General features: G+C 57.5%; 2 protein-coding genes across 6 annotated transcripts in view; both read left to right on the forward strand.

Moving 5' to 3' along the window:
- CORO7 (coronin 7) overlaps nucleotides 1-11996 on the forward strand; it is a 57904-nt gene extending 45908 nt beyond the window's left edge. For all 4 annotated transcript variants that reach the window (XM_036090896.2, XM_078074886.1, XM_078074887.1 and 1 more), the window contains 19 exons: nucleotides 4239-4293; nucleotides 4715-4772; nucleotides 4852-4997; nucleotides 5078-5170; nucleotides 5305-5451; nucleotides 5977-6103; nucleotides 6397-6572; nucleotides 7093-7201; nucleotides 7308-7394; nucleotides 7476-7618; nucleotides 7696-7800; nucleotides 7880-7965; nucleotides 8790-8931; nucleotides 9028-9117; nucleotides 9636-9752; nucleotides 10021-10156; nucleotides 10548-10639; nucleotides 11177-11263; nucleotides 11375-11996. In XM_036090896.2, the coding sequence (XP_035946789.2) occupies nucleotides 4239-4293; nucleotides 4715-4772; nucleotides 4852-4997; nucleotides 5078-5170; nucleotides 5305-5451; nucleotides 5977-6103; nucleotides 6397-6572; nucleotides 7093-7201; nucleotides 7308-7394; nucleotides 7476-7618; nucleotides 7696-7800; nucleotides 7880-7965; nucleotides 8790-8931; nucleotides 9028-9117; nucleotides 9636-9752; nucleotides 10021-10156; nucleotides 10548-10639; nucleotides 11177-11263; nucleotides 11375-11380 (2002 nt within the window). In that variant the 3' untranslated portion in view covers nucleotides 11381-11996. The remainder of the gene's footprint in view (nucleotides 1-4238; nucleotides 4294-4714; nucleotides 4773-4851; nucleotides 4998-5077; nucleotides 5171-5304; nucleotides 5452-5976; nucleotides 6104-6396; nucleotides 6573-7092; nucleotides 7202-7307; nucleotides 7395-7475; nucleotides 7619-7695; nucleotides 7801-7879; nucleotides 7966-8789; nucleotides 8932-9027; nucleotides 9118-9635; nucleotides 9753-10020; nucleotides 10157-10547; nucleotides 10640-11176; nucleotides 11264-11374) is intronic.
- A 1693-nt stretch (nucleotides 11997-13689) lies between these two features.
- Nucleotides 13690-21101, forward strand: PAM16 (presequence translocase associated motor 16). Of its 2 annotated transcripts, none has more exons than XM_036090929.2 (5): nucleotides 13690-13847; nucleotides 18779-18863; nucleotides 19874-20010; nucleotides 20422-20487; nucleotides 20942-21101. In XM_036090929.2, exons 1-5 carry the CDS (start codon nucleotides 13845-13847, stop codon nucleotides 21026-21028), a joined length of 378 nt encoding a protein of 125 aa, XP_035946822.1. In that variant the 5' UTR covers nucleotides 13690-13844; the 3' UTR covers nucleotides 21029-21101. The 2 variants fall into 2 exon arrangements, with proteins under 2 accessions (XP_035946822.1, XP_077931015.1); XM_078074889.1 differs by having other exon boundaries at nucleotides 13745-13858.
- Nucleotides 21102-21304: the final 203 nt, after the last annotated feature.

Genomic DNA, 21304 nt, shown 5'->3' on the forward strand with positions numbered 1-21304 from the left:
GGAGGTGGCGGTGGGTGGATAGGGAAAGTGGGGGTTGGTGTAAGGGCTCTGCCTTACGACCTGCCCCAGTCTGCCAGAGTTTCAGGTTTTTCAAGAGAAACTGGAAATCTGGGGCTTTTGGGTGAAATCTCTCAATGTGTTATTGTTGGTAGCTAATCCCAGTTTCAAAAACTCTTGGGCAGGCCACACAGAGCCCTCTGAGAGCCTCCTAAGTACAATCTCTAATGCCGAATCTGAGTTCTGGGGTCCTTTTAACCATGAGGGCTTTCAGGGAGGTGAGTATCCCTGGGCCACCTTCTCCACATTTTAGAAGAAGGGACTGAGACACAGGAAGGGGAAGTGAGTCTGCCCAAGGCCCCACAGTGCTGGAGGGGTGAGATGGGGTGGGAGGTTGGGCCTCACCATCAGTGGGTGGGGCCTGGGTGCAGCTGATGGTGGCCCTTGGTAGGGGGGAGGGTGGTGCCAGGGGCTAGACTAGTCCAGAAAAATCCCCTGCCTTGGAATATTCCAGGAAAATGCCCTGCTCTCCTGCTCCATGTTTGTGGTCAGGGTCATGCCTCAGAGCCTTTGGGGACCAGCTCAGCTCCCAACTTCCAGAGGGCCTTGGCATACCTGTCATCCCCTCCAGCCCAGCTTGCACTACATGCTTTTTTTGGTATATGTAGATGTGGGGCATGGCTTGTGAACCTCTGCTCCTGGGCCAGTGCTGGCTCTCGGCTGTGTTTCATTTGGCCTATCTGGTACTTTTTAAAACTTTGAAGCCACTGCCAACATTGAAAAATCCGGTGGTTTCACATTAAAACGGGACTTCCCAGCTTGCCTTAAATAGGAACAACAGGCAAGGGCTGAGTAGTAGCTGCCCCCTCTGATAGAGGCCCAGGCTCACTGGCTGCCCCAGTCCCCACCACTCCCAGGTGTCTCCCACCAGGCTGCTTCACTCACTCACATTCCTGAGACATTTGAGTCTGCAGTCAGTACTGTGTGGCTTTGGTCAGATGGCCCTGTGTCCCCTAAAGTTCTCAGGAGGGTCCACACATGCCCTCCCCGGGGGGGTGCTCCGAGGCCCTCTAGCCTGACTTTCCCCAAGGAACAGGACTTCTTGACAGGCCCCAAAACTTCTCTCTTCTGTGTCCAGTTCTTGCTGATAGGGATATCCCACCCGCCTAAAGGGTCTCTCCCGCACCCCAATCCTGAGCCTGGACTCACACATGCTATGCTCCTACTCCCCCCAGAGGTGTAAGGGTAGCTTCCAGGGGACCCCCTCCCCAGTTTTTCCATTCTCTTCTCATAGGGAATAAAGGTACTACCCCCCCTTAGAACCTGATTCTAAGGCAGCTAGGGGGTGTGGGGCAAGGCTTGGTCCAAGAGGGAGGGTCCCAACTGCCCAGCCTGGGTGGCAGGGACAGATCCAAAGGATCTGGACTGCTTTGGACCAGTGGCAATGCCAGGATATCTAGGTTGGTGAGTCTGAAGGGGAGAGATGGGCTGGCAAGGAGAACCAGAGAACTCCTAAAGCTGCTCTTCCTGACCAGCAGTACTTCCTATGCTAAATGCAGGAATATTGGGAAAGCTGATGGGATTATCAGGCGCTAACTCCTCCCTCACGTGACCTGGTACCATCATCCCATCGTCCTGCATCTTCTGGGACGTGGGCGTGGAGGTAGGGGCGCAATCTGGGCTCTAGACCTTCTATGACTTTGGGTCTGGAGCAGACCCCTGGACTTGGGTCAGAGTCCCTTCCAGTGGCAGGCCCAGATGCCCGCCCCGCCGCATACCGTGGCAGCGGGAGAGGTGCCTTTGCCACCCCTACCACCTCTGGTCCTCTGCCAGGCTGGAACTGTGTTCTGCATTCCAGACCCACACCTGGCTTCGCTCTCTTTCCAAGCCCGGGGTCAGGCCCGTGCCAGCTGTTGGTCAACCCTGGGGGCTGGGTGCCCTGACCCCATTTCCTGGCCTGTGCCGTGGATGGCTCTGCCCGAGGCAAGGAAGACTGGCCTGACCTGTTGGAGGAGCCAGCCCTGCCCTCCGTGACTTCCTGCCCCCGTGCCCCCCAGCGCCTGAGTCAGTGGGCTGGCCAGGTGGGGTTGATGCGGTGAGAGTACAAGGAGGCCGGGTGGAGCGTCTTGAGGAGGTTGGTTTAGAGCACGGATGAGCTGTCAATGCCACCCACAGACCCGTTCCCCAGTTCTTGCCAAGGTGACAGTGGGGCCTCAGGAGTCACTCCACTCGCTCTCAGACGCTGCCCTGAACCCATCACCTCTCATTTCCACCCTCTCCTGTCCATCTCCACATGGCAATCTCCACTCAGCACATGTCTGATCCTGTCCCCCTTCACTTAAGACATGTCATCAGCTTCTTGTTGCTCGTCCGATGGAGGGAGGCAGAATTCCCCTTCTTATGTACCAGGCCCCATTCTGTCTGGCCTCTACCCACCCCATCCCCAGGCTCAGCCCCTCACCCTCACTGCCCAGGCCACCAGCCACATCATCCTTCACCCTGTTCCCCAGACAGACCAGGTACCTGCCCGCCCCACCGTAGAGCCTTTGCACAGGCTGTTCTTCCTGTCTGGAGAGTACGCTCCCCACCTGGCTGATTCCTCCTCAACCCTTGGGGCGTAGGGAACACACTCCTCCCCTGCGGCCAGCCAGAGTCAAGTCCCCCTGCCCCCTGCCATGCGTCCGCAGGGAACCTTTCCTTCCCATGTTTGGGGCGGTGGAGTGTGTCTGCCTCTCAGGCAAGCCATGAGCAACCTGAGGACAGAGGTGGGGTCTGTTGCACTCACCTCCAGTCACAACTGCAGGCTGAGCCAAGGGCTGGGCACAGATCAGCTCGGCCGAGGAATGAATGGTTGGGAGTGAATGAGTGAGTGAATGAAAGTCCTGTTAGAGCTGCTGAAGGGACCTGGTTCTAGCCCCAGTGGAGCCAGCATCAGTGTGGGGGGTGCCCCAGGTCACACGCCCACCTTGTCCCCCTGCCCGTCTGCTCCCCCACAGAAGGCACTTGTCAGATCAGGTCAAGAAGGGCAGTTCTGAGCCCAGCTCACCCTGCCAGCCCAAGGTAATTAGAGCCCTTGTTACTCACAGGTGACCGGCCCAGAGTACTCCAGGAAGCTGTGGAGACACCCAGGGCCCCACCCAGCTCCCCAGCCCACTCTGTGGCTCCCAGTAGGGTAGGGAGGGGAGGTGGGCAGCAAGCAGGCTTTGGGCAGCTAGCCAGGAGGGAATGGACAGGCAGGCGAAGGGGAGGGCTGGGCCCTCTGTTGCCTGGGTGAGGGATAGATGCAGCTGCCGCAGCTGGGCAACCGCTGGGATGACAATGAGGAAGGGACTCTGTTTGAGGGCGAGTGTCAGCATTGGGGTGAGGGTCCAGGCCCTTGGGTTCCTAGGGACGTGAAACCAAGACCAGGAGAAGAAACAAACGGATGAAGGCATCTGTCAGAGTTCTCCTGGACAGTGACAGGCCATCGGCCCAGGGGAGACTGGCATAAAGCAGCAGGGGTGCTGGGGGCTTCCAGCCTGCCCTCTATGTTCCCAGCCACTGCCCCCCACCCAAAGCCCCACCTTGGGAGCAGGGGGAGGATGGAGAATGGGGAGGGCAAGGAAGCACTGTGGTGAAGGAGGCCCTGGTCCCAGCCCCTGCCTTAGTTTTAAAGTCATGCTGAGAGGGGTTCTGAGTCTCTAAGATGTCATCAGGAGCCTGGGGTAACCGAGGAGGGGGTCCCCAAACCTTAGTGCAGACCTGGAGCACCCAGGCCAACTGCACTGGGCAGGGATGGAGGGAGTCCCTGGTTCCAGCACGCCCACTCATCTTCCCTGGTAACTCTGGCCTGATGCCTAGGCTGGCCAAGGTGGGACCAGGGACAGAGTATATGTGGAGTCTTTCTGGAGCTGGTGAGCTTGGGATGGAGCTCGGTACTGAGGTGTAGAAAGAGGGGCCAGCTCCCCTATGCCCAGGGTCCATACAAATCCTAAGTGAAGCAGGTGGGCAGATGGAGGACCCAGGGCAAGAAAGGCTGGGACATGGGAATGTGCTCGCTGTCGGCGTGTTGGTAGCACAGGGAGAGAGAAGGTGGAGGGTCCCAGGGGACAGGCTGGATGCAGGTAGAGGGGCTGCATCCCTCCTGGCTAGCATGGTGCTTGGCCTGAGCCCCCGTCTGGAGTCACGAGGCTGAGAGCTCTCCAGCTGCCCTCAGGCACAGAGGCTGGCCGCATCCCGCCAGCTAGCCCTCTCTCCCTCAGGTCTCTGCTGCCCCTGCTGGACCCAGACTCCGGGCTCCTGATCCTGGCAGGAAAGGTGAGCAAGACGCTGGAGTGCCTGTCCATGTCAACACCCCGTCCCCCCAGGGTAGTGCCCTCACGTGCCAGCTCTGTCCCATCCTTTGACCTAGCCAGCCAGCTGGGAGACTGAGGACAGCAGGGTGCCGTCCACCCCAGAAAGAAGCCTAAGCAGTGCGACTTGGGCTGCACCCCTGCCAGGCTGAGTGGCCTTCAGGTCGGCATGACTGTAACTCCCAGGAATGTCAGCTTTGAGGACAAGGCCAACAATCAAGCAGGGTTAGCCCATGGCAGGCACTCTGTAAATCCTGATCATGCCCTGTTCTTACTTCGTGCACGGTGAAGCCCACCGCGGATACAGCCCAGAGTACAGGGGGCAGAAGCTGGGGTGGGTGCGGGGGGAGTGACCGCGAGTGGCGCTCAGGCCGGGCTTGTTTCAGGGGGAGAGTCAGTTGTACTGCTACGAGGTGGCCCCCCAGCAGCTCGCACTGAGCCCAGGTAAGCCCTGTTCTCCTCCGTCCTCCCCCTCCTCTCTCCCACCCTCCCTGACCGTCTTCACGTGGTATCCCCCGCACAGTGACTCAGTGCCTCCTGGAGAGCGTGCTGCGCGGGGTGGCTCTTGTGCCCCGGCGGGCGCTGGCCGTCATGGGCTGCGAGGTGCTCCGCGTCCTGCAGTTGAGCGATGCGGCCATTGTGCCTGTCAGCTACCACGTGCCTCGCAAGGTGAGGGGGGCCCTGGGTGAGGGGCTAGGAGGGCCTTGGGGGTCCTGGACCTCCCTGGCCACGTACCTGTCTGCCACCAGGCTGTGGAGTTCCATGAGGACCTTTTCCCAGACACGGCAGGCTGCGTGCCTGCCTCTGACCCCCATGCCTGGTGGGCTGGGAGCAACCAGCAGGTAGGGCCACGGCCTGGCTGGCCACTCCCAGCGCGCCCCCCCGCCCCCGCCGCACCACCCTGCAGTCCAGCTGTATGCTAACCCAGCCTCAAACACCTATCCCCCCTGCCTCAAACACCAGCCTCTTCCCACAGGTGCAGAAGGTTAGCCTCCACCCAGCTCACCGGCCCTACCCCAGCTTCACTTCCTGCCTGGTGCCCCCCGCGGAGCCCTCCCCTGATGCAGCCCCGCCAGCAGCGGCCCCGCCTGCAGAGACACCTGTGGGTGATGCGGACCCCAGCGTAAGTGCCCGGGCCGACCACCCGTCCTCCCCATCATGCTGCCGCAGTGGGTGCCCTGAGTCAAATCGGGCAAGTGCGTTTGCCCGCCTGATGGTCTTTGAGCCTTTTTTAGCTGTCAAGTGCAACAGAGAGAAACACGTGAAGCATAAATAAAGAACGTCGCACTGTTCTCTAAATTGAGCAAACACATGAAAAGCAAGACTTTCACAGAAAAATCCAGATTTCTGGCTTCTCTTAAAATCCTGGCAGATCTTAACCAAACTGGGCCTGTCCTACAAAGCTAGGAGCTGGTAGCTGCCACCCTCTCTCCCCACAGTCTGAAGCTGAGCTCGCCCTGTGCCACCTCTAGCCCTTGTCAGCTTCGGTGTTTGTGTTTTCACCCAACGCCCCACAGTGGGGCTTCCTGCCCCCACGGTGTCCCACAGCCCGGGAGGAGGGGCCCAGAGTGATGACCCCAGTGCCCCCTCTCTCTTTGGCCAACACGCCCAGGGGCCTGCTGTCTGACCCAGGGTGCTTCTCCCTCAGGAGGGCTTCTCCTCCCCTCTCAGCTCGCTGACCTCGCCCTCCACGCCCTCCAGCCTGGGGCCCTCCCTCTCTAGCACCAGTGGCATCGGCACCAGCCCCAGCCAGAGGTCCCTACAGAGCCTGCTGGGTAAGTGCATCAGACTAACCCTGTCTCTGTCCACTGCCCCTCCCGGTGGGGTCACCTGTCCTTGTGGGATGAGGTGAGTCTCAAGTAAGAGGGCGGCCTGGATGTTCCCTGGAGCCCTGGGCTTGCAAGTCCCCTTCCCAGGTGTATTTGTGGGCGTAGTTCTGGGTGAGTTGTATTGGCAGAGGCCAGGGCACGGGCCGTGCGTCCTGCAGTGAGGGGAGCAGGCAGCCCGGACTTAGGGCAGGCAGGCAGGCAGGGCATCCGCATGTGGCTCTGTCCCTGCCACCCACCAGGCCCCAGTTCCAAGTTCCGCCATGCTCAGGGCACCGTCCTGCACCGAGACAGCCACATCACCAACCTCAAGGGGCTCAACCTCACCACGCCTGGCGAGAGTGACGGATTCTGTGCCAACCAGCTACGCGTGGCCGTGCCCTTGCTCAGCAATGGTGGGCAGGTGGCTGTGCTTGAGGTGAGGGACCCTACCCACCACGGTGCCCCCAGGGCCCTGCAGGAAGCTAAGGGCATTGGGTACCCACACCAGCTCACACTCCCTGAGCACAGACCATGTGCCAGGCACCCACCTGGCATCCCCTTTAATCCCCTCCACTGTCCCACAGGGACACCACTCTTATCCCCGTTTTACAGATGGAAGAGAGCAGTGAGGCACAGAGAGGTTTAGTGACCTGTCGGGTCACACAGCCGTGTAAGTGGTAGAGCTGGGGTTCGAACCCAGCCTGCCTGGGCCTCAAGGCTGAGCTCTTTCCACCACTCCATGCTGCCCCCCCCACACACTTTCTGGGACTTCACAGTTGGCACTTGGGGCTTAGAGCACAAGATGGCTGAGGCGGACAGAGAGCTTGGGCCTCCCAGCAGTGGGGCATCAGCTGCAGAGGGTGGGGGCCCAGGCACGCTGCTTGCCATGCAGACCCTGGGGACTGAGCTGTCCTGCCTGTTACTGATGGGCCTCTGCCGGATGATGCCTCCCACAGCTACAGAAGCCTGGCCGCCTGCCCGACACAGCACTGCCCACACTGCAGAATGGGGCAGCTGTGACGGATCTGGCTTGGGACCCCTTTGACCCCTACCGCCTTGCCGTTGGTAAGGAGGCTGGGTGCTAGGTTCACGGGAGGGCCCAGGGGTCTTAATGCAGGTAGCGGGAGCCCGGAGGTCTCGGGCACAGTAGTGATGAGCCTGCACTCTGCAGGTGGGGAGGATGCCAGGATCCGACTGTGGCGGGTGCCCCCAGAGGGCCTGCAGGAGGTGCTCACAACACCTGAGGCTGTGCTCACAGGTCAGTTGGGCCCAGGGTGGGAGCTGGGAGATAGGCGGTGACTCCTGAGGGGCTCAACATTACCCCATGCCTCACCCCAAGGCCACACAGAGAAGATCTACTCTCTGCGCTTCCACCCACTGGCAGCCGACGTGCTGGCCTCCTCTTCCTATGACCTTACCATTCGGATCTGGGACCTTCAGGCCAGAGCCGAGCGGCTGAGGCTGCAGGGCCACCGGGACCAGGTAGGACGTGTGTGGGGGCAGGGACCCAGCTGCAGGCCCAGAGGCTGCCTCTCATATCTATTTGCACCCGCCTCCAGATCTTTAGCCTGGCTTGGAGTCCTGATGGACGGCATCTGGCCACTGTCTGCAAGGACGGGTACTTGCGGGTCTATGAGCCCCGGGGTGGCCCTGAGCCCCTGCAGGTGAGCAGGATGCACTGGGGGCGGCCTCCAGACCCACCTGAGGGATGGCTGTTGGGCCTCACGTGCTGTATCCCAACAGGAAGGCCCAGGGCCTGAGGGAGCCCGTGGAGCCCGTGTTGTCTGGGTGTGTGATGGTCACTGTCTGCTGGTGTCTGGTTTTGACAGGTAAGGACTCGGGGACCACCATCCCCATCTCCATACTTAAGCAGCTAGTTGTGTCCTCCTTCCCCAGAAACACATACACCTGTTAGGCATCAGAAGCTGTCCCTGCTACTCACTAATTGGATGGATGGCTGGATGCATGCATGCATGCATGGGTGGGTGGGTGCATGGGTGGGTGGATGGTGGGTTGGTGGGTAGGTTGGTAGATGGATGGGAGGGAGGGAGGTGAGGAGGAAGAATGAGTCAACTGGGAACCAGAGGGATGAGAGCCATGCCCTGCTGCCTGGAGCCCATGCCTGGTGGGGACCAGGTAAAGAGCATGAAACAACCAAGCCTACTGGAGAGGTCCAAGGGTTGGGTATTTGGCACTTTGGAGGAAGGATCAGGAAGGGCCTCCTAAGGGAGATGTCATCTGAACTGAGCCACAAAGGAGCTAGTAACTAGAAACCCAGAGGAGAGGGCATTCAAGTCTGGATGGAAAAGCCCGGAAGCTGACCAGCCTGGCTGGAGCAGAGGATGAGAAGCAGAGTGTGGGGAGATAAGTCCAGACTACAGGTCACAGTGCTGGCCACGAGACCAGTGCTGGTGTTAGGACTGTGCTGAGGAGGGTCAGGGGCAGCAGACTGAGTAGTAGTCGGGGATGAGGATGTTGCATGATACCGGGCCGGTAGTTCTGAGAGCTGGATCAGAATGGACAGAGGCACTCTTCAGCTCCGAAGCCCTCAGGGCTCCCAGCCTGACAAGGCCAGGATGCTTGCTGGAGTCCTTGCCCTAACCCAGGCCCCTGCAGCTCTAAGGACCTGCTTCTCCCCGGATCTCCCTTGCAGCCGAAGCGAGCGTCAGCTACTCCTATATCCCACCAAGGTCCTGGCCGGTGGTCCTTTGGCAGTGCTGGGGCTGGACGTGGCTCCCTCGACCCTGCTTCCCAGCTATGACCCAGACACCAGTCTGGTGCTACTCACGGGCAAGGTGGGCTGGGATGTGCATGTGGGGTGGTGGGCGGCTGAGAGGTGGGGAGGAAGGCAGCTTTAGCTGGCCGCCTCACTCTCACCACTCCCGTCTCAGGGCGACACCCGCGTGTTCCTGTACGAGCTGCTCCCCGAGGCTCCTTTCTTCCTAGAGTGCAATAGCTTCACGTCCCCGGATCCCCACAAGGTGAGCCCGGGGTTGCTCCCTGGTCCTCTTTGATCTGTGGGAACAGGGCTCCCACGCCCTCTCCTGGCCAGATGGGGAAGTGCAGGGGCCTATGGGGTCAGCAGGTCACTGGGCCAGGGTGTGCCCGCGTTAAACTCCATTATTAAAAATTAAACCGTAAAGTCTTAAGTTATATGAGCCTACAAATAAATTATATTAAGAGCCAGGGCAGTAAACATCCAGGGTATCACTTCTTAATTATTTTAGCTGATAATACTGTTATTTGTGCTATCGAGCTTACCTCTTGTATCTGTGGGATCCATCAGTGGAAATGTTCTATGGTGCTGCCACACGCATCTCCCCAGCTCTGCATTGAACAAGTTATGTTGGTAGCATGAAATCTCCATGGAAAGGGCTATAATCAGGGCTACCGATCAGGGCATCTTTCCTCCAGAGAGCTCCACGGTTCGGGGACACGCCGTAGTTCTGGCGCTCCGTGAGGGCCCAGGTGTCAGCTCAGAATCCCCTGTTCTCCCCAGGGCTTCATCCTCCTGCCCAAGACAGAGTGTGACGTGCGGGAAGTAGAGTTTGCCCGATGCCTACGTCTTCGCCAGACCTCCCTGGAGCCTGTCGCCTTCCGGCTACCCCGAGTCAGGGTGAGGTTGGGGGCCCAGCACCCCAAACACCTAGCCTCCCTTCCCAGCCCCCATCAGGGGCTTTGGGGCCTGGCTGACCCTGTCACCAAACGGTCCCATTTCAGTGCTCTTTGGGGCACCTGTACCCCTTACTCTGCTGAGATTCTGAAACTGGCAGAAACCCCAGCCCTGGGTCTTGGGTCTTACCTTACCCCCTTCCCAAGGGATGCTGGTGTGCCCTGGGCCTCTGGTAGGTGCCTCAGGGTAGCTCCTTTCTCCTTCCCTACAGAAAGAGTTCTTCCAGGATGATGTTTTCCCAGACACAGCCTTGAGCTGGGAGCCGGTACTCAGTGCCAGCGCCTGGCTGGGAGGTGCTAATGGGCAGCCCCGGCTTATCAGCCTGCAGCCTGCCGGCATGACCCCAGGTAGGATGAGGAACTGGGGGGTGGTGAGTAGGAAGCCCGGGAGTGGGTAGGGATTGGAGAAAGGGGCAAGATCCCCCGTTCCTGCTGGCACACAGAAACCTCCAGCACTCCCGAGGATTTGCATTTCCAGGCTCAGACTCTGAGCCTTTTGAGGGCAGGGCCCAGGGTCTGTGTTTCCACCACATTTCCCACCCCTGACATGCACGCATGTGTGCGCGCACACTGCCGGGTGCCCACGACAGGCCTTGTGAACAGAGGGTGGAGTAGCTGTTGTCACCCCCTCTGGGGTCTCTGCCACAAGATTCCCTAGGGAATGGTGCCAAAGGGTTGGGCAAGGAGTCCGCATTGGGGGGATTTGCTGATGTCCGATGCTGTCGCTCCCCCACCCCAGTGAGCCAGGCCCCCCGTGAAGCCCCTGCCCGACGGGTCCCACCCTCAGCACTCTACCTGGAAGAGAAGTCAGACCAGCAAAAGAAGGAGGAGGTAGGCCCGGAAGGCGGTTGGTCACTGTGGCATGCACGGGGTCCTGGCGGCACATGGTGATTGCCCTCCAGTTCTCTAGTCCAAGCCAGGCTAGGGTAGGAGCCAGGGTCTCCCCTCCCCTCTCTCGGTTGGGCAGCTTGTTGGGGAGACCTTCCAGAGCCCTGAAGCTGACCAATGGGGCACAGGACTCAGGAAGCCAGGGAAGGGCAGAAAGAGGCCTTCCTCCCGCCTGGCCCAACGCAAACAGAGCCAAGGGTTTGGGACCCAAGTGCGTTTTGACCCTGGCACACATTTGAGCGTCTGAGGCAATGTGCGGAGACAGCTGCCCTGTGACCCCAGTGCTGCGTGTCCATTTGCCTCGGGAGCCCTGATCTCTGCTGAGTGGCTCTTCCTGTGAAAACCATCCACTTTGTCAGGGCTCTGATGAACACGGCTCTTCACAAGCGTGACGGGGTTCAAACTGTGAGGTCCTGTGGTCCTGGGCTTAGAAGTCCTATCCTATTGCCTTCCCACCTCTTCTCCTGTCCACTCTCCTAGCTGCTAAATGCCATGGTGGCCAAGCTGGGGAACCGGGAGGACCCGCTCCCCCAGGACTCCTTTGAAGGTGTGGACGAGGACGAGTGGGTGAGTAGATAAGAGGGCCCTGGCATCCCCTCCATCCCTCCCTCCCTCACCCTGCAGCCCACGTCACCCCGCTTCCCCAAACCTCTCATCCCCCTCGGTTTATCTCCCCAGGACTAGCCTGCCCACCACTACCTCTAGCCTCACCGGCCGATGCCACCTCCTAGAACCACCTGGTGTGGTGCCCCCTGCACACCTCACTTCTCACCCTCAAACTGGAAGATGCCTCCTGGCCCTGGCACACCTTGTCCCAAAAGCCCTGGCTTCCTCTGGGCCTTGGGCACTTCTGTGGTCTCTGGGCCCCGCTGCAACTCCTGTGGATTGTCTGCACCTCTGCTTTCTGTGGGACTGGCTGCTTCTCCGCTGCCTGCTAGCATGTGGAACCAGGGGCGTGGCAGTGGGGTGGGGTGGGGTGGGAGTGGGGGTCAGTAGCACGCCCCTGGGCTGGTCCCAGCCTGGGCTGGCTTCGCCCAGCACCTTCAGTTGTTACACGCCATCCCATCTTGCCTGCTGGCCCACTTCTAGTCAAGAGCCTTGGGGGCTGGCCCCCTGCCAGGCCATTTGGAGCAGCATCAGTCTCAGGGGCCAGGGACCAGCTGCCCTCCTCCTCAGGTTTGAAACCAGTAGAAGGGGGCATTACAGAGCTGATGGCCCAATCAAGGGGGGTGTGAACCCCTCAGGGACTGGCCTGAATATACCCTGGATGTTTTCAGCAATTAAACTTTTCTAAGCTGGCCACCTCTTGTGCTGCTATGGTCTTTTGGCTGACTGGAAGGGGAAGGGGACAGGAGGATGGGTGAGGGCATTTTGGCTCTGGTTCCCCCTTGTCCCAGGTCTCACTTCACTCCTGAGTCCTTTTCAGCTGCTATGAGTTCATTCATTCATCCAGCACATAGACAGTGCTCTGGATGGTAGACACAGTAATGAACAGGAGAAACAAGGCCTCTTGAGGCACTTGTTATAGTCTTCCTGTGCCGGGGAGCCAGACCGTGTGCAAGTAAGCAAACCGTGAAGAAAGCTGTAAAGAAGACAAAACAGGGGCACCTGGCTTGTTCAGCTGGTAGCGCATGCAACTCTTGATCTCAGGGTAGTAAGTTCAGCATGCCCCATGTTGGGCATAGAGATTACTTAATTTAAAAAAGAGGACAAATTATGTGAAAAGGGAGCAGCTGAGATGCAGGGAGAGCAGGGTGTTCAGTCTGAGGGGCGACCTTTGAGATGAGAGCTGAGACCTGAAGGCCACAGAACCACAAGAAGAACATTTCAGACAAAAGGAAGGGCGGCCACCGCACTGAGGGAAGAAAGAATTTGGAGTGTTGGAGGAAAGGGCAGTGGTCCAAAACATAGTCCAAGGCAGCCTGACTTAACATTCACTCAGCAATCACATGTCGAGTATCTTCCCTGTGCCAGCCACCTGTCCAAGAGTGGAGAAAAAAGAAAAGTCCTGTCCACCAGGAATCCACATTCTAGTGGAAAGAATAGGTTATAAACAATGAACATAAAATAAATGAATTAAAATAATATGGCAGAAGGTGATAAGTAAGAACTCGGGGGGGAAAAAATAGAAGGGACTGAGAGCCAGACACAAAAAAGCCACATACAGTACAATTCCACTTTCATGAGCTGTTCAGAACAGACTAATCCAGGGGCGCCTGGATGGCTCCGTCGGTTAAGCGGCTGCCTTCGACTCAGGTCATGATCCCAGGGTCCTGGGATCAAGTTCTGCATCAGGCTTTTTGCTCATTGGGGAGCCTGCTTCTCCCTCTCCGTCTGCCATTCCTTCCCCTCACTTGTGCTCTCTGGCTCTCTGTCAAATAAATAAATAAAATCTAAAAAAAAAAAAAAAGGAACAGACAAAAGCTTAGTGATCACCAGGAGCTGGGGGAGGGGCAGTGATTGTTAATGGGTAGGGAGGTTTTTGGGGGGTTGATGAAAATGTTCTGGTGTTCTAGTGGTGATGGTTGCACAACTCTGAATACACTAAACACTGAATTGTGCACTTTAAAATAGCGAACTTTATCTCAATAAAGCTGTTACTAAAACACAAAAGAATGCAGGGCAAGTTGCAGCGTTGGTAGGAGAGCAGGGTGGGCCTCATTGAGAAGGTGATACTTGAGCAAGAACTTGGAGGAGAGAGTGAGATCTTCCCAGACAGAAGGAACCTAGAAGGAAACCCGTTTTGAGGTTTCCTGTTTTCTTACATATTTTTGAGACTTTGCCATCCTACTCATGTTCGTGGGGTGTTGTAGGTTTATTACATATCTTTTAGTACCAAATATTTTGGCAAAATGAAGGGAAGAAATTGCCCCGCATTTGACAGATGCATTTATTCTGTTGCATCTAGCGCAGCAGGATAAACGTGAGGGACACCTTGGGTCCTGTCGACCAGAGGCCGGCTCCGCCTCTGACTCCGCCCACTGATTACATCACGACACACCCCGCCCCCTGGAGGGAACAGTGCGCATGCCTAGCGCGGCGTCACGCACGCGCTCTCTCCCTTGACCTCTGACCCGCCGGCCGCCCTTTAGTCGGAGCGGCGGGGCCAGGAAGCCGGAGCCCGCGACCCCGGGGCGGAGCGGCCACTATGGTGAGCCCCGGGTAGGGCGCTGCTGGGGGGAAGGGAGGCCGTTTCGGGGCCGGGGCGGCGAGCTCCGGCCGGGCTGCGGGCGCCGCGCACCGCCTGCGTGCCCGGCGGGAAGCGGGGTCCGGGGGCGTCGCGCCGGGAGGACTGCGGCGGGCGCTGTCGGCCCCGGGGCCACGGAGAGCCGCTTGACCGGAAGGCAGGGCGGGCGTAGCCGGCCGGAAAATACGCGGCAGAGGCGGTCGCCATGTGCGCACAGCCCCCGCGGGAGGCCAGGGCCGGCCTGGGATCCCCTGCGCGGGCCCGCAGCTAGTTGATGGTGTCGCCTGTTATTCTCCCTTTTGAAAGCTGACGAAACGGGCTGCGAGACTTTGCCAAGGAAGTAGCACACCTGGGGCTTGACCAGGCCCCGCGACACCGAAAGCTGAGCGTTTCTGCGGTACCATTGGCACCTGGAGCCGGTCCACAGACCTGGGCCACACTGGCTGCAACAAGTCACTTGGGGACCCTTTAAAAAATGCAGTGTCCTGAGCTCTATCCCCGGAGATTCTAGAAGTTCCCCCAAGTGATTGAGGCAGTCGGTTTGGGGAGCCACTTCTTAACCAATGATAAGGATAACGTAACAGCTTGCAAGTGCCAGGCCCTGAGCTGAGGGCTTAGTGGATTTTTTCACTTAATGCTTAAGAAATTCGTACTGTCCTTGTCCCCATTTCACTGAGAAGGACCCTGAATTTCGGGGAGTTTGATTCCTTCAGGGTCACTTCAGTGGTTTCAGAGACGAGTTGAGCCCGGTCGCTGCCGTTTTTTTGAGGACCTACAATGAACCCTTGAACCGGGTCCCTCTCATGCATTCCTGTGTGTAACTCTGAGCCACCTTCAAGAGCCAAGTAAAATGCTGCTCTGGAGGAGTTTGTATCCTAAAGGAAGAATCGGGCAAGTCTGTAAAATAGGACAGCATATTAATAGGAAAAGATAGTGTTCTAGAAAAGTTTCACTGGGGTGGGGAGCAGTACCGTTTTGAAGGATGTTGGGTTTTGACAGAGCATCAGAGTAGTAGGGAGGACATTCAAGGTTAATGGGTATCGTTTTGGGGGGTGATGAAAACGTTCTGGAGCTAGTAATATTCTGTACTTTTTAGTGTATTTACAGAGTTTGTGAATACGCTAAAATCACTGAATACTTGAGAAGAGTGACCTGTATGGTGTGTGAATTGGGAGACATTGGGTAAAACAAGTAAGAGAGCTAGCTGATTTAGAGGTAGATGATAGGGCTGCAGGGCGGAGAGAGGTGAGGGGAGAGAAAACCAGAGAAGTCGTTTGTAGCCAGACAGAGCTGAGAATGTCAGGCCGAGAAGTGGACTGATTTTGCAGGCAGTGGAGAGCTATGTGTGTTGGGGGATGGCCGAAGCCCTCCAGCAGAGGGAGCGGTAGCAACAGGAATTTGGAAACCCTGTCTGGGGGCATAGAGTTTTTGCAGATGGTGACCTGGTTGTCACATTCATTCAAATACCAGTCGGGCTCCCATGCCAGCCATAGGCGGGGCCCCCAGGCATACCATGATCCTGACTGCCCCCCTGCCTCGTTGTGATGCCAGCGGCTGTTTGCAGGGGCTCTGGGTGAACAAAGCCCCCCTCCTATCTCAGTGCCTCCTTGAGAAGGGGGTTAGTCTCAGTGGCAGTCTCTGCCCACCGACCCAAGAGCCTGGAACTGGGCTTTGAAGGGAACATTGCACATGGGTCTGTCTGAAAGCAGGTTCCTTTCTTGATGCGCTTAACATGAGATAAGCCACGTTCCTGAGTGTCCCCTAATGCTTGCCTGTGCTCTTCTGCCCCAGCTGCAGAGCTTTGGTCTTCAGATCAGAAAGCATGTGTGTCATCCACAATGGGTCCCAGGCTTGGCGGTCTGTGGCTCTGACCTCTGCTCCTTGACTGGCAGCTTGGCCTGACTTGGATGCCGTTGTTCTTATCCAGGGTCTTCAGGCCCAAGTGTCAGTCAGTGGACTATGGAATGTTTTGGGACTTTCTAGGAGAGGCCTCAGCCAGTGGCTGTCTTCATCACTTCTTGTCACTGGCAGAACTCTGAGCATAGCTGATCCACACCTGGCACTGGGTACTGAATAGGTGGATGATCTCTAGACAAGCAGGATCTGGTCCAGAAGCAAAGGCAGCTGTTGGGCCACTTTGAACCTGCTGCTGACTGCCCGGTTGGTTTTATGTGGATTGCCTCCTGAGGACTTTGCAGTCCCCCAAGAGGAAGATACTGTTTTCCCCATTTTGCAGATAAGAAAAGTGAGGTTCAGAGAGGTTGAATTATTTGCCCAGGGCCACACAGCTAACAAGAAGACAAGCCAGGAGTCCAGATTATAGCTCCAAAGCAGCCCTCTCCCTCCTCTTCCACACTGCTTCTCACTGCCCTTGGCATGTCACCTGGCTTTTTGCAGGCTTCTCCCCTGAGGAATCAGCGGATATGTCAAATGAGTTGCCTTATTGGGAAAAGCTCTGTTACTCCATAGTGTCTGACCGTTGTCAAGCTTTGTGAAACAAAGACGTGTAATAAATGAAAAGCAACATTTATTGAGCACCTACTGTATCATCAGGTTTTGTGCCGAGCATTTTGCAAGCATTATCTCATCAAATCCCTGACAGTCCTATTATTGGCCACATTTCACAGGTGAGGGAACGGGCTGAGGGAACCTGAGAGCTTGTGCCAGGCGCGCAGCTGGGATTCGCACACAGGTGATCCCAAAGCTCGCCTGTATGACCACATGCCACACTTCCTCCCCTGGAGAGGCCTCCGACAGGAACCTTCGTGGACCAGCCAGGCAGCTCCCTTGGCCATCCGGGGTGGCCTTTGAAACCACAGGCTACTCCAGCCTGTGGGGCAGCCATGGAGCTCTGGCGGCGGGAATGATGGGCCACCAGGCCACGGTGGTTTGAAGCCTGCAGCGGTGGCTGGGGGGGCTGTGCAGTTACACTCTCCATTCTTAATGTTCATTACTGAGCAGCAGCCAGCACTGCTGAGAAGTCCGTGGGCAGGAAGGGCAGAGCAGTGGGGCTGCCCTCGGGTGTGTGGCAGCAGATGCACGGATGGTCTGAGGCCCGAAGGGTGTGCAGGCCCGCGGAACCCTCTGAAGTCACCTACTGGCCTGTGAGCCTCTCCGTACCTCACACAGGACCAGCACCCCATTTGGGAACCTCCTGTCCCACTTGGGAGGGGCTTTGGGCACAGAGGGGGAAGTTGGGCAACTTCCTGACCTGCAGGACATCCATTATTTGTCTTGACACCCACAGCACAGCTGGCTGCAGCCCCACCCCCTCCCTTTGATCACTGGGGCCAGTGTTCGCTGAGCTTTGCTTTCTGGTGTGAAATCAAGGACTTAATGAAATTTCTACTTACTTGTGAAATCCAAACCCACTTCCATTTATTAATTACTGCTAATGTCCCAGAACAAACATCCCACCCTGCCCGTAAGGGCAGGTTCATTGGAAGCCAAACCAGGCCAGTTCTGGAGTCCGGATTCCACTGGAATCTGACGAGCCCTTCTTTGGCCTCTGGGTTGGGTCCTTGATCCTTGTCAGGTTGCTCAGTTGCCCTCCCTGCAGGATCCTGTGTGGGGTGGGCAGCCTGGAGATGCCATGGCTAATAGCACCGATTTGGGGTTTCCTGCCCACCTTCCCCTTGAGTACTAGTCCTGTCCTCAGGCTGATCATTAAACCTCCCTGTGCCTCTGTGTCTTGAGTTTTTGGGTTAAATGGCACAGTAACTAGAATGTGATTGGCACAGTGACTGGCACCCAGGCTCAGTTGATACTTATTGACTGATGGAACATCTAACAACAAACAAGAGCAAAGAAGAGAAAGGGAAACCACTGGGTTGTGCCTGTGAGCAGTGTCGACCTGCAGTGAGTGCTCTCCAGGTCCTCTGCACACCCTCATTTGTACCATTGCACGCACCAGGCCATTTCCATATGTGCTATCAGTATGTAATCTCTGTTCCCAATCGGGTCTGTACAGTTTCCTATCTCAGCCACCTTCTCAGTCTTATCTCTAATGACTTTACAAGTCCCCTGTGCTTTTGGCTGCTCCCAGGACAACCTTTACACTTTCTCCTGTTGGACTCGCCGTGGTCCCTGTGCCTAGAAAGCCCCAGTACTCCCATTGTGATTCTGCCTGCCCTCAAAATCCAGCCCAGTAGAAATATCTTTTCCCAGAGTTTCCATCTCATACTGAGGCTTCCCTCCATTGCCTTTCTTCACTCCTGGGCATGCTTCATGAGACTCTGTCACTCCGTGGTGCATTGAACCACGCCGTCTCGGGGTAGAAAACCGTGCTGCGCCACTGTAGATGCTTTCCCTGCCGGGCCAGGTCAGTGTGAGGAGCTCTGAGGGCATGGCTGGCTTCTGTGTATCCTTGTAGGCCGGGTGCTGAGCAGAGCTTAGCTGACTCTGCATGTGTTTGAACCAGTGGAGGAACTGGTGGCCAGTCCTGCTCTCCCTCAGCAGTTGGCCCTCGGTATCTTTGTCTGAATGACCCCCTACTGGGCTTTTTGCTGCCTGAAGGTGGAGAGTCTTGTTCATTTTTGTTGTGTTGATTGGAATGGTGGTGAATAATCTTGGGAGAATTGAGGTGGCTCCAGGCTCCCTGAGTTTCCCTGCTGCTTGAACAAAGGTGGGAGCTGCCAGTCTCAGAAGCACAGAAGGCCTGGGATGGCAGGGTGAGTTAATGGTCTGGGACCAGCCCCTGGTCCTGGATCTAGGCCATAGTATTGCTTCTGAAGCCACCCGGAGCAGAGGCTCTTTATCAGGGCACTTTGGAAGGAGCTGCCTGTGCCTGCTGCTTGTGCTTCATTACCTCAGAGACCTGGCCACTTGGCAGCCTTTTCCAGGGTCCCATCTCTGGAGAATGCAGCCTGCTAACCAGGTACCTGCTTTGTCCACAGGCCAAATACCTGGCCCAGATCATTGTGATGGGGGTGCAGGTGGTGGGCAGGGCCTTTGCCCGGGCCTTGCGGCAGGAGTTTGCAGGTAAGCCTGAGCCCCTGGCTCCCCCTGGGCTGGGGGTTCCTTTCCTATCTATGGCCGTTCACCTTGGGCCCATAGTGAATGCAGGGACCCTCTGGCAGCCTGGGGCATTTCCCGGGGGTGGGGGACATCGTTGGACTTTGGGACATTCTCATGAAAGGGAAACCGATTGACATGAACATGGAGGCAGGAGTTGGCAAGCTGGTTCACCTGGCCACCTGTTTTTGTAAATAAAGTTTTAGTGGAACACAGCCATACCCTCTGGTTGCTTACAAGGCAGAGTCAAGTAATTACAACACAGACTTTAATTGTTCTGCAAAGCCTAAAATATTTACTCTTTGACCCTTTAAGAAAAAGCTTAATGGGGCGCCTGGGTGGCTCAGTCGGTTAAGCGTCTGCCTTCGGCTCAGGTCATGATCCCAGGGTCCTGGGATCAAGCCCCGCATTGGGCTCCCTGCTCTGCAGGAAGCCTGCTTCTCCCTCTGGCCCTCACCCTGCTTGTGTTCCCTCTCTTGCTGTCTCTCTCTCTCTGTCAATTAAATAAATGAATAAAATCTTTAAAAAAAGAAAAAGCTTAATGGCTCCTGATTCTAGGGCCATTGAAAGGGAAGAGGTCACTTGAACCACCTGCTTTGTGGCCTAGGTAGCTGGTGGGCAGCCAGGTCTCAACTGAGCTGTTACTGCCTCTTCCTACCTACAGCTTCATCCTACTTCCCATTGTAGCCTCAAGCTCCCCAACTTGCTGTCACTTGGGATGAGCGGTAGGGGAGAGAAGAGGGACATCTCATGGTCTTGGGGACCAGAACCTGCCCCTGTCCTCCAGTGGGGTCAGTCCTCACTTCATATGTTCCCCATCCAGTCCCCCAAAAAAACCCACTCCTGGAGAAGGGATGCCCCTGGTCCCTGCGCGTGTCTTCTCCCATGCCACCTGGTGGGCTGAGCTGCCCACATGGAAGGCCCAGGGGAACCTTTGGGCCGCTGAGGGCTGAGCACTCACCCCGGTATCCACACAGCCAGCCGGGCAGCAGCTGATGCTCGAGGACGTGCTGGACACCAGTCTGCAGCTGCCTCCAACCTGTCTGGCCTCAGCCTCCAGGAGGCCCAGCAGATTCTCAATGTCTCCAAGCTGAGCCCCGAGGAGATCCAGAAGGTGAGACTAGCAGGCTGGCTCTAAGACCGGTCTTGCTTGGGCAGACCAGAATGGCAGGCTGAGGGGTCAGGCCACCAGGATCAGGAGGAGTGAGGGTGGCCTGGCGGAAAGAGGCAGGTGTGGAGGCTGTGGCTGCACCCAGCTTGGACTCCCAAGTTGTGGGAGCTGCTTGTCACTCCTTCGTTTCTAGGCCTGAGGCCAGCGGTGGCAGAGACAGAGCCCCTTCCCCCCGTGGGCACCTGTCCACTTCTCTGTCCTCGAGCAGTGACAGTGGCTTCCGGGGTTGCATAGTGGGACACGCGGGGCATCAGGGTTGAACCCGTTGGCTTTCCTTCTTTGTCATTTCCTAGCTTCCCCTGCCTCTGTAACCCCGAGACCGCACACCCTCTCACCGTCTCCCCTCCCCTGCAGAACTACGAACACCTATTCAAGGTGAATGATAAATCCGTGGGTGGCTCCTTCTACCTGCAGTCCAAGGTGAGTGCTCTTTGATGCTGGGAGGGGGGCAAGCCAAGGCGCCTCTTCTCACTGGGGATCCTTCATTCCTAGGCAGTTCAGAACTTGGCAGGCAGGAAGGTGTGCCGGGCCCTTCCTTGGTGACCCAGCCTCAGGGAGGCCCCCCTAAACTGCCACTCCTTCCAGCTGCCTCAGCTCCACAGGGCCTGGCTGGTTGGGCTGAATTGGCCTGGGCCCCGTGTCACCCTGGACAGTGGCCCTCCCCGCAGCCATGGCTTTGAGGGAACAGGACCACTAGCTGGTGGACAGTGGTGTGTGCCTGGGCCTTGTCCCCCTGGGAATGCTGGGCACTGGTAAAGGGGGCACTTGTGTTTCCCAGGCTGTTAGCTCAGACCTGCCCACTGCTCTGCGGAGTCTGGGAAGGGCAGAGGCCCATCCCACTCACTGCCCTGCCTGGTTCTAACTCCCTCCCCAGGTGGTCCGAGCCTGGGAGCGCCTGCAGGAGGAGCTCAGGATCCAGGCCCAGGAGAACAGAGAGAAGGAACAGATGCCCAAAACGTGACCACTCAGCTCGTCCTACTGCACCCTGCCCACCTCCTCTAATTTATAGTTTGGTAATAAATGTCTTTTCCGCATTTCTCAGTGCACACATCCAGATTCCAGCAGGTGGGCCGCTCTTCCTGCCAGCGGGGAGGGGGAGGCAGCGGCACTGCATCCCTGTTAACACGCCCTTGACACCCCACAGGGCTGGGGTGGGTGAGGTTGGCCAGGAGCCAGCCAGTCCAGCCCTGCCCGCTGAGCTGCCCCAGACCGGCTGCAGCCACTCCTGCCCTCATGG

The sequence above is a fragment of the Halichoerus grypus genome, chromosome 6 (assembly GCF_964656455.1).
Source record: "Halichoerus grypus chromosome 6, mHalGry1.hap1.1, whole genome shotgun sequence".
Lineage (NCBI taxonomy): Eukaryota > Metazoa > Chordata > Mammalia > Carnivora > Phocidae > Halichoerus > Halichoerus grypus.

Coding starts and splice junctions, on each gene's coding strand:
- PAM16 (XM_036090929.2), top strand. Junction 20,011..20,421: donor GCCCCGAGGAGATCCAGAAG/GTGAGACTAGCA, acceptor CCTCCCCTGCAG/AACTACGAACACCTATTCAA. Junction 20,488..20,941: donor CCTTCTACCTGCAGTCCAAG/GTGAGTGCTCTT, acceptor CTCCCTCCCCAG/GTGGTCCGAGCCTGGGAGCG.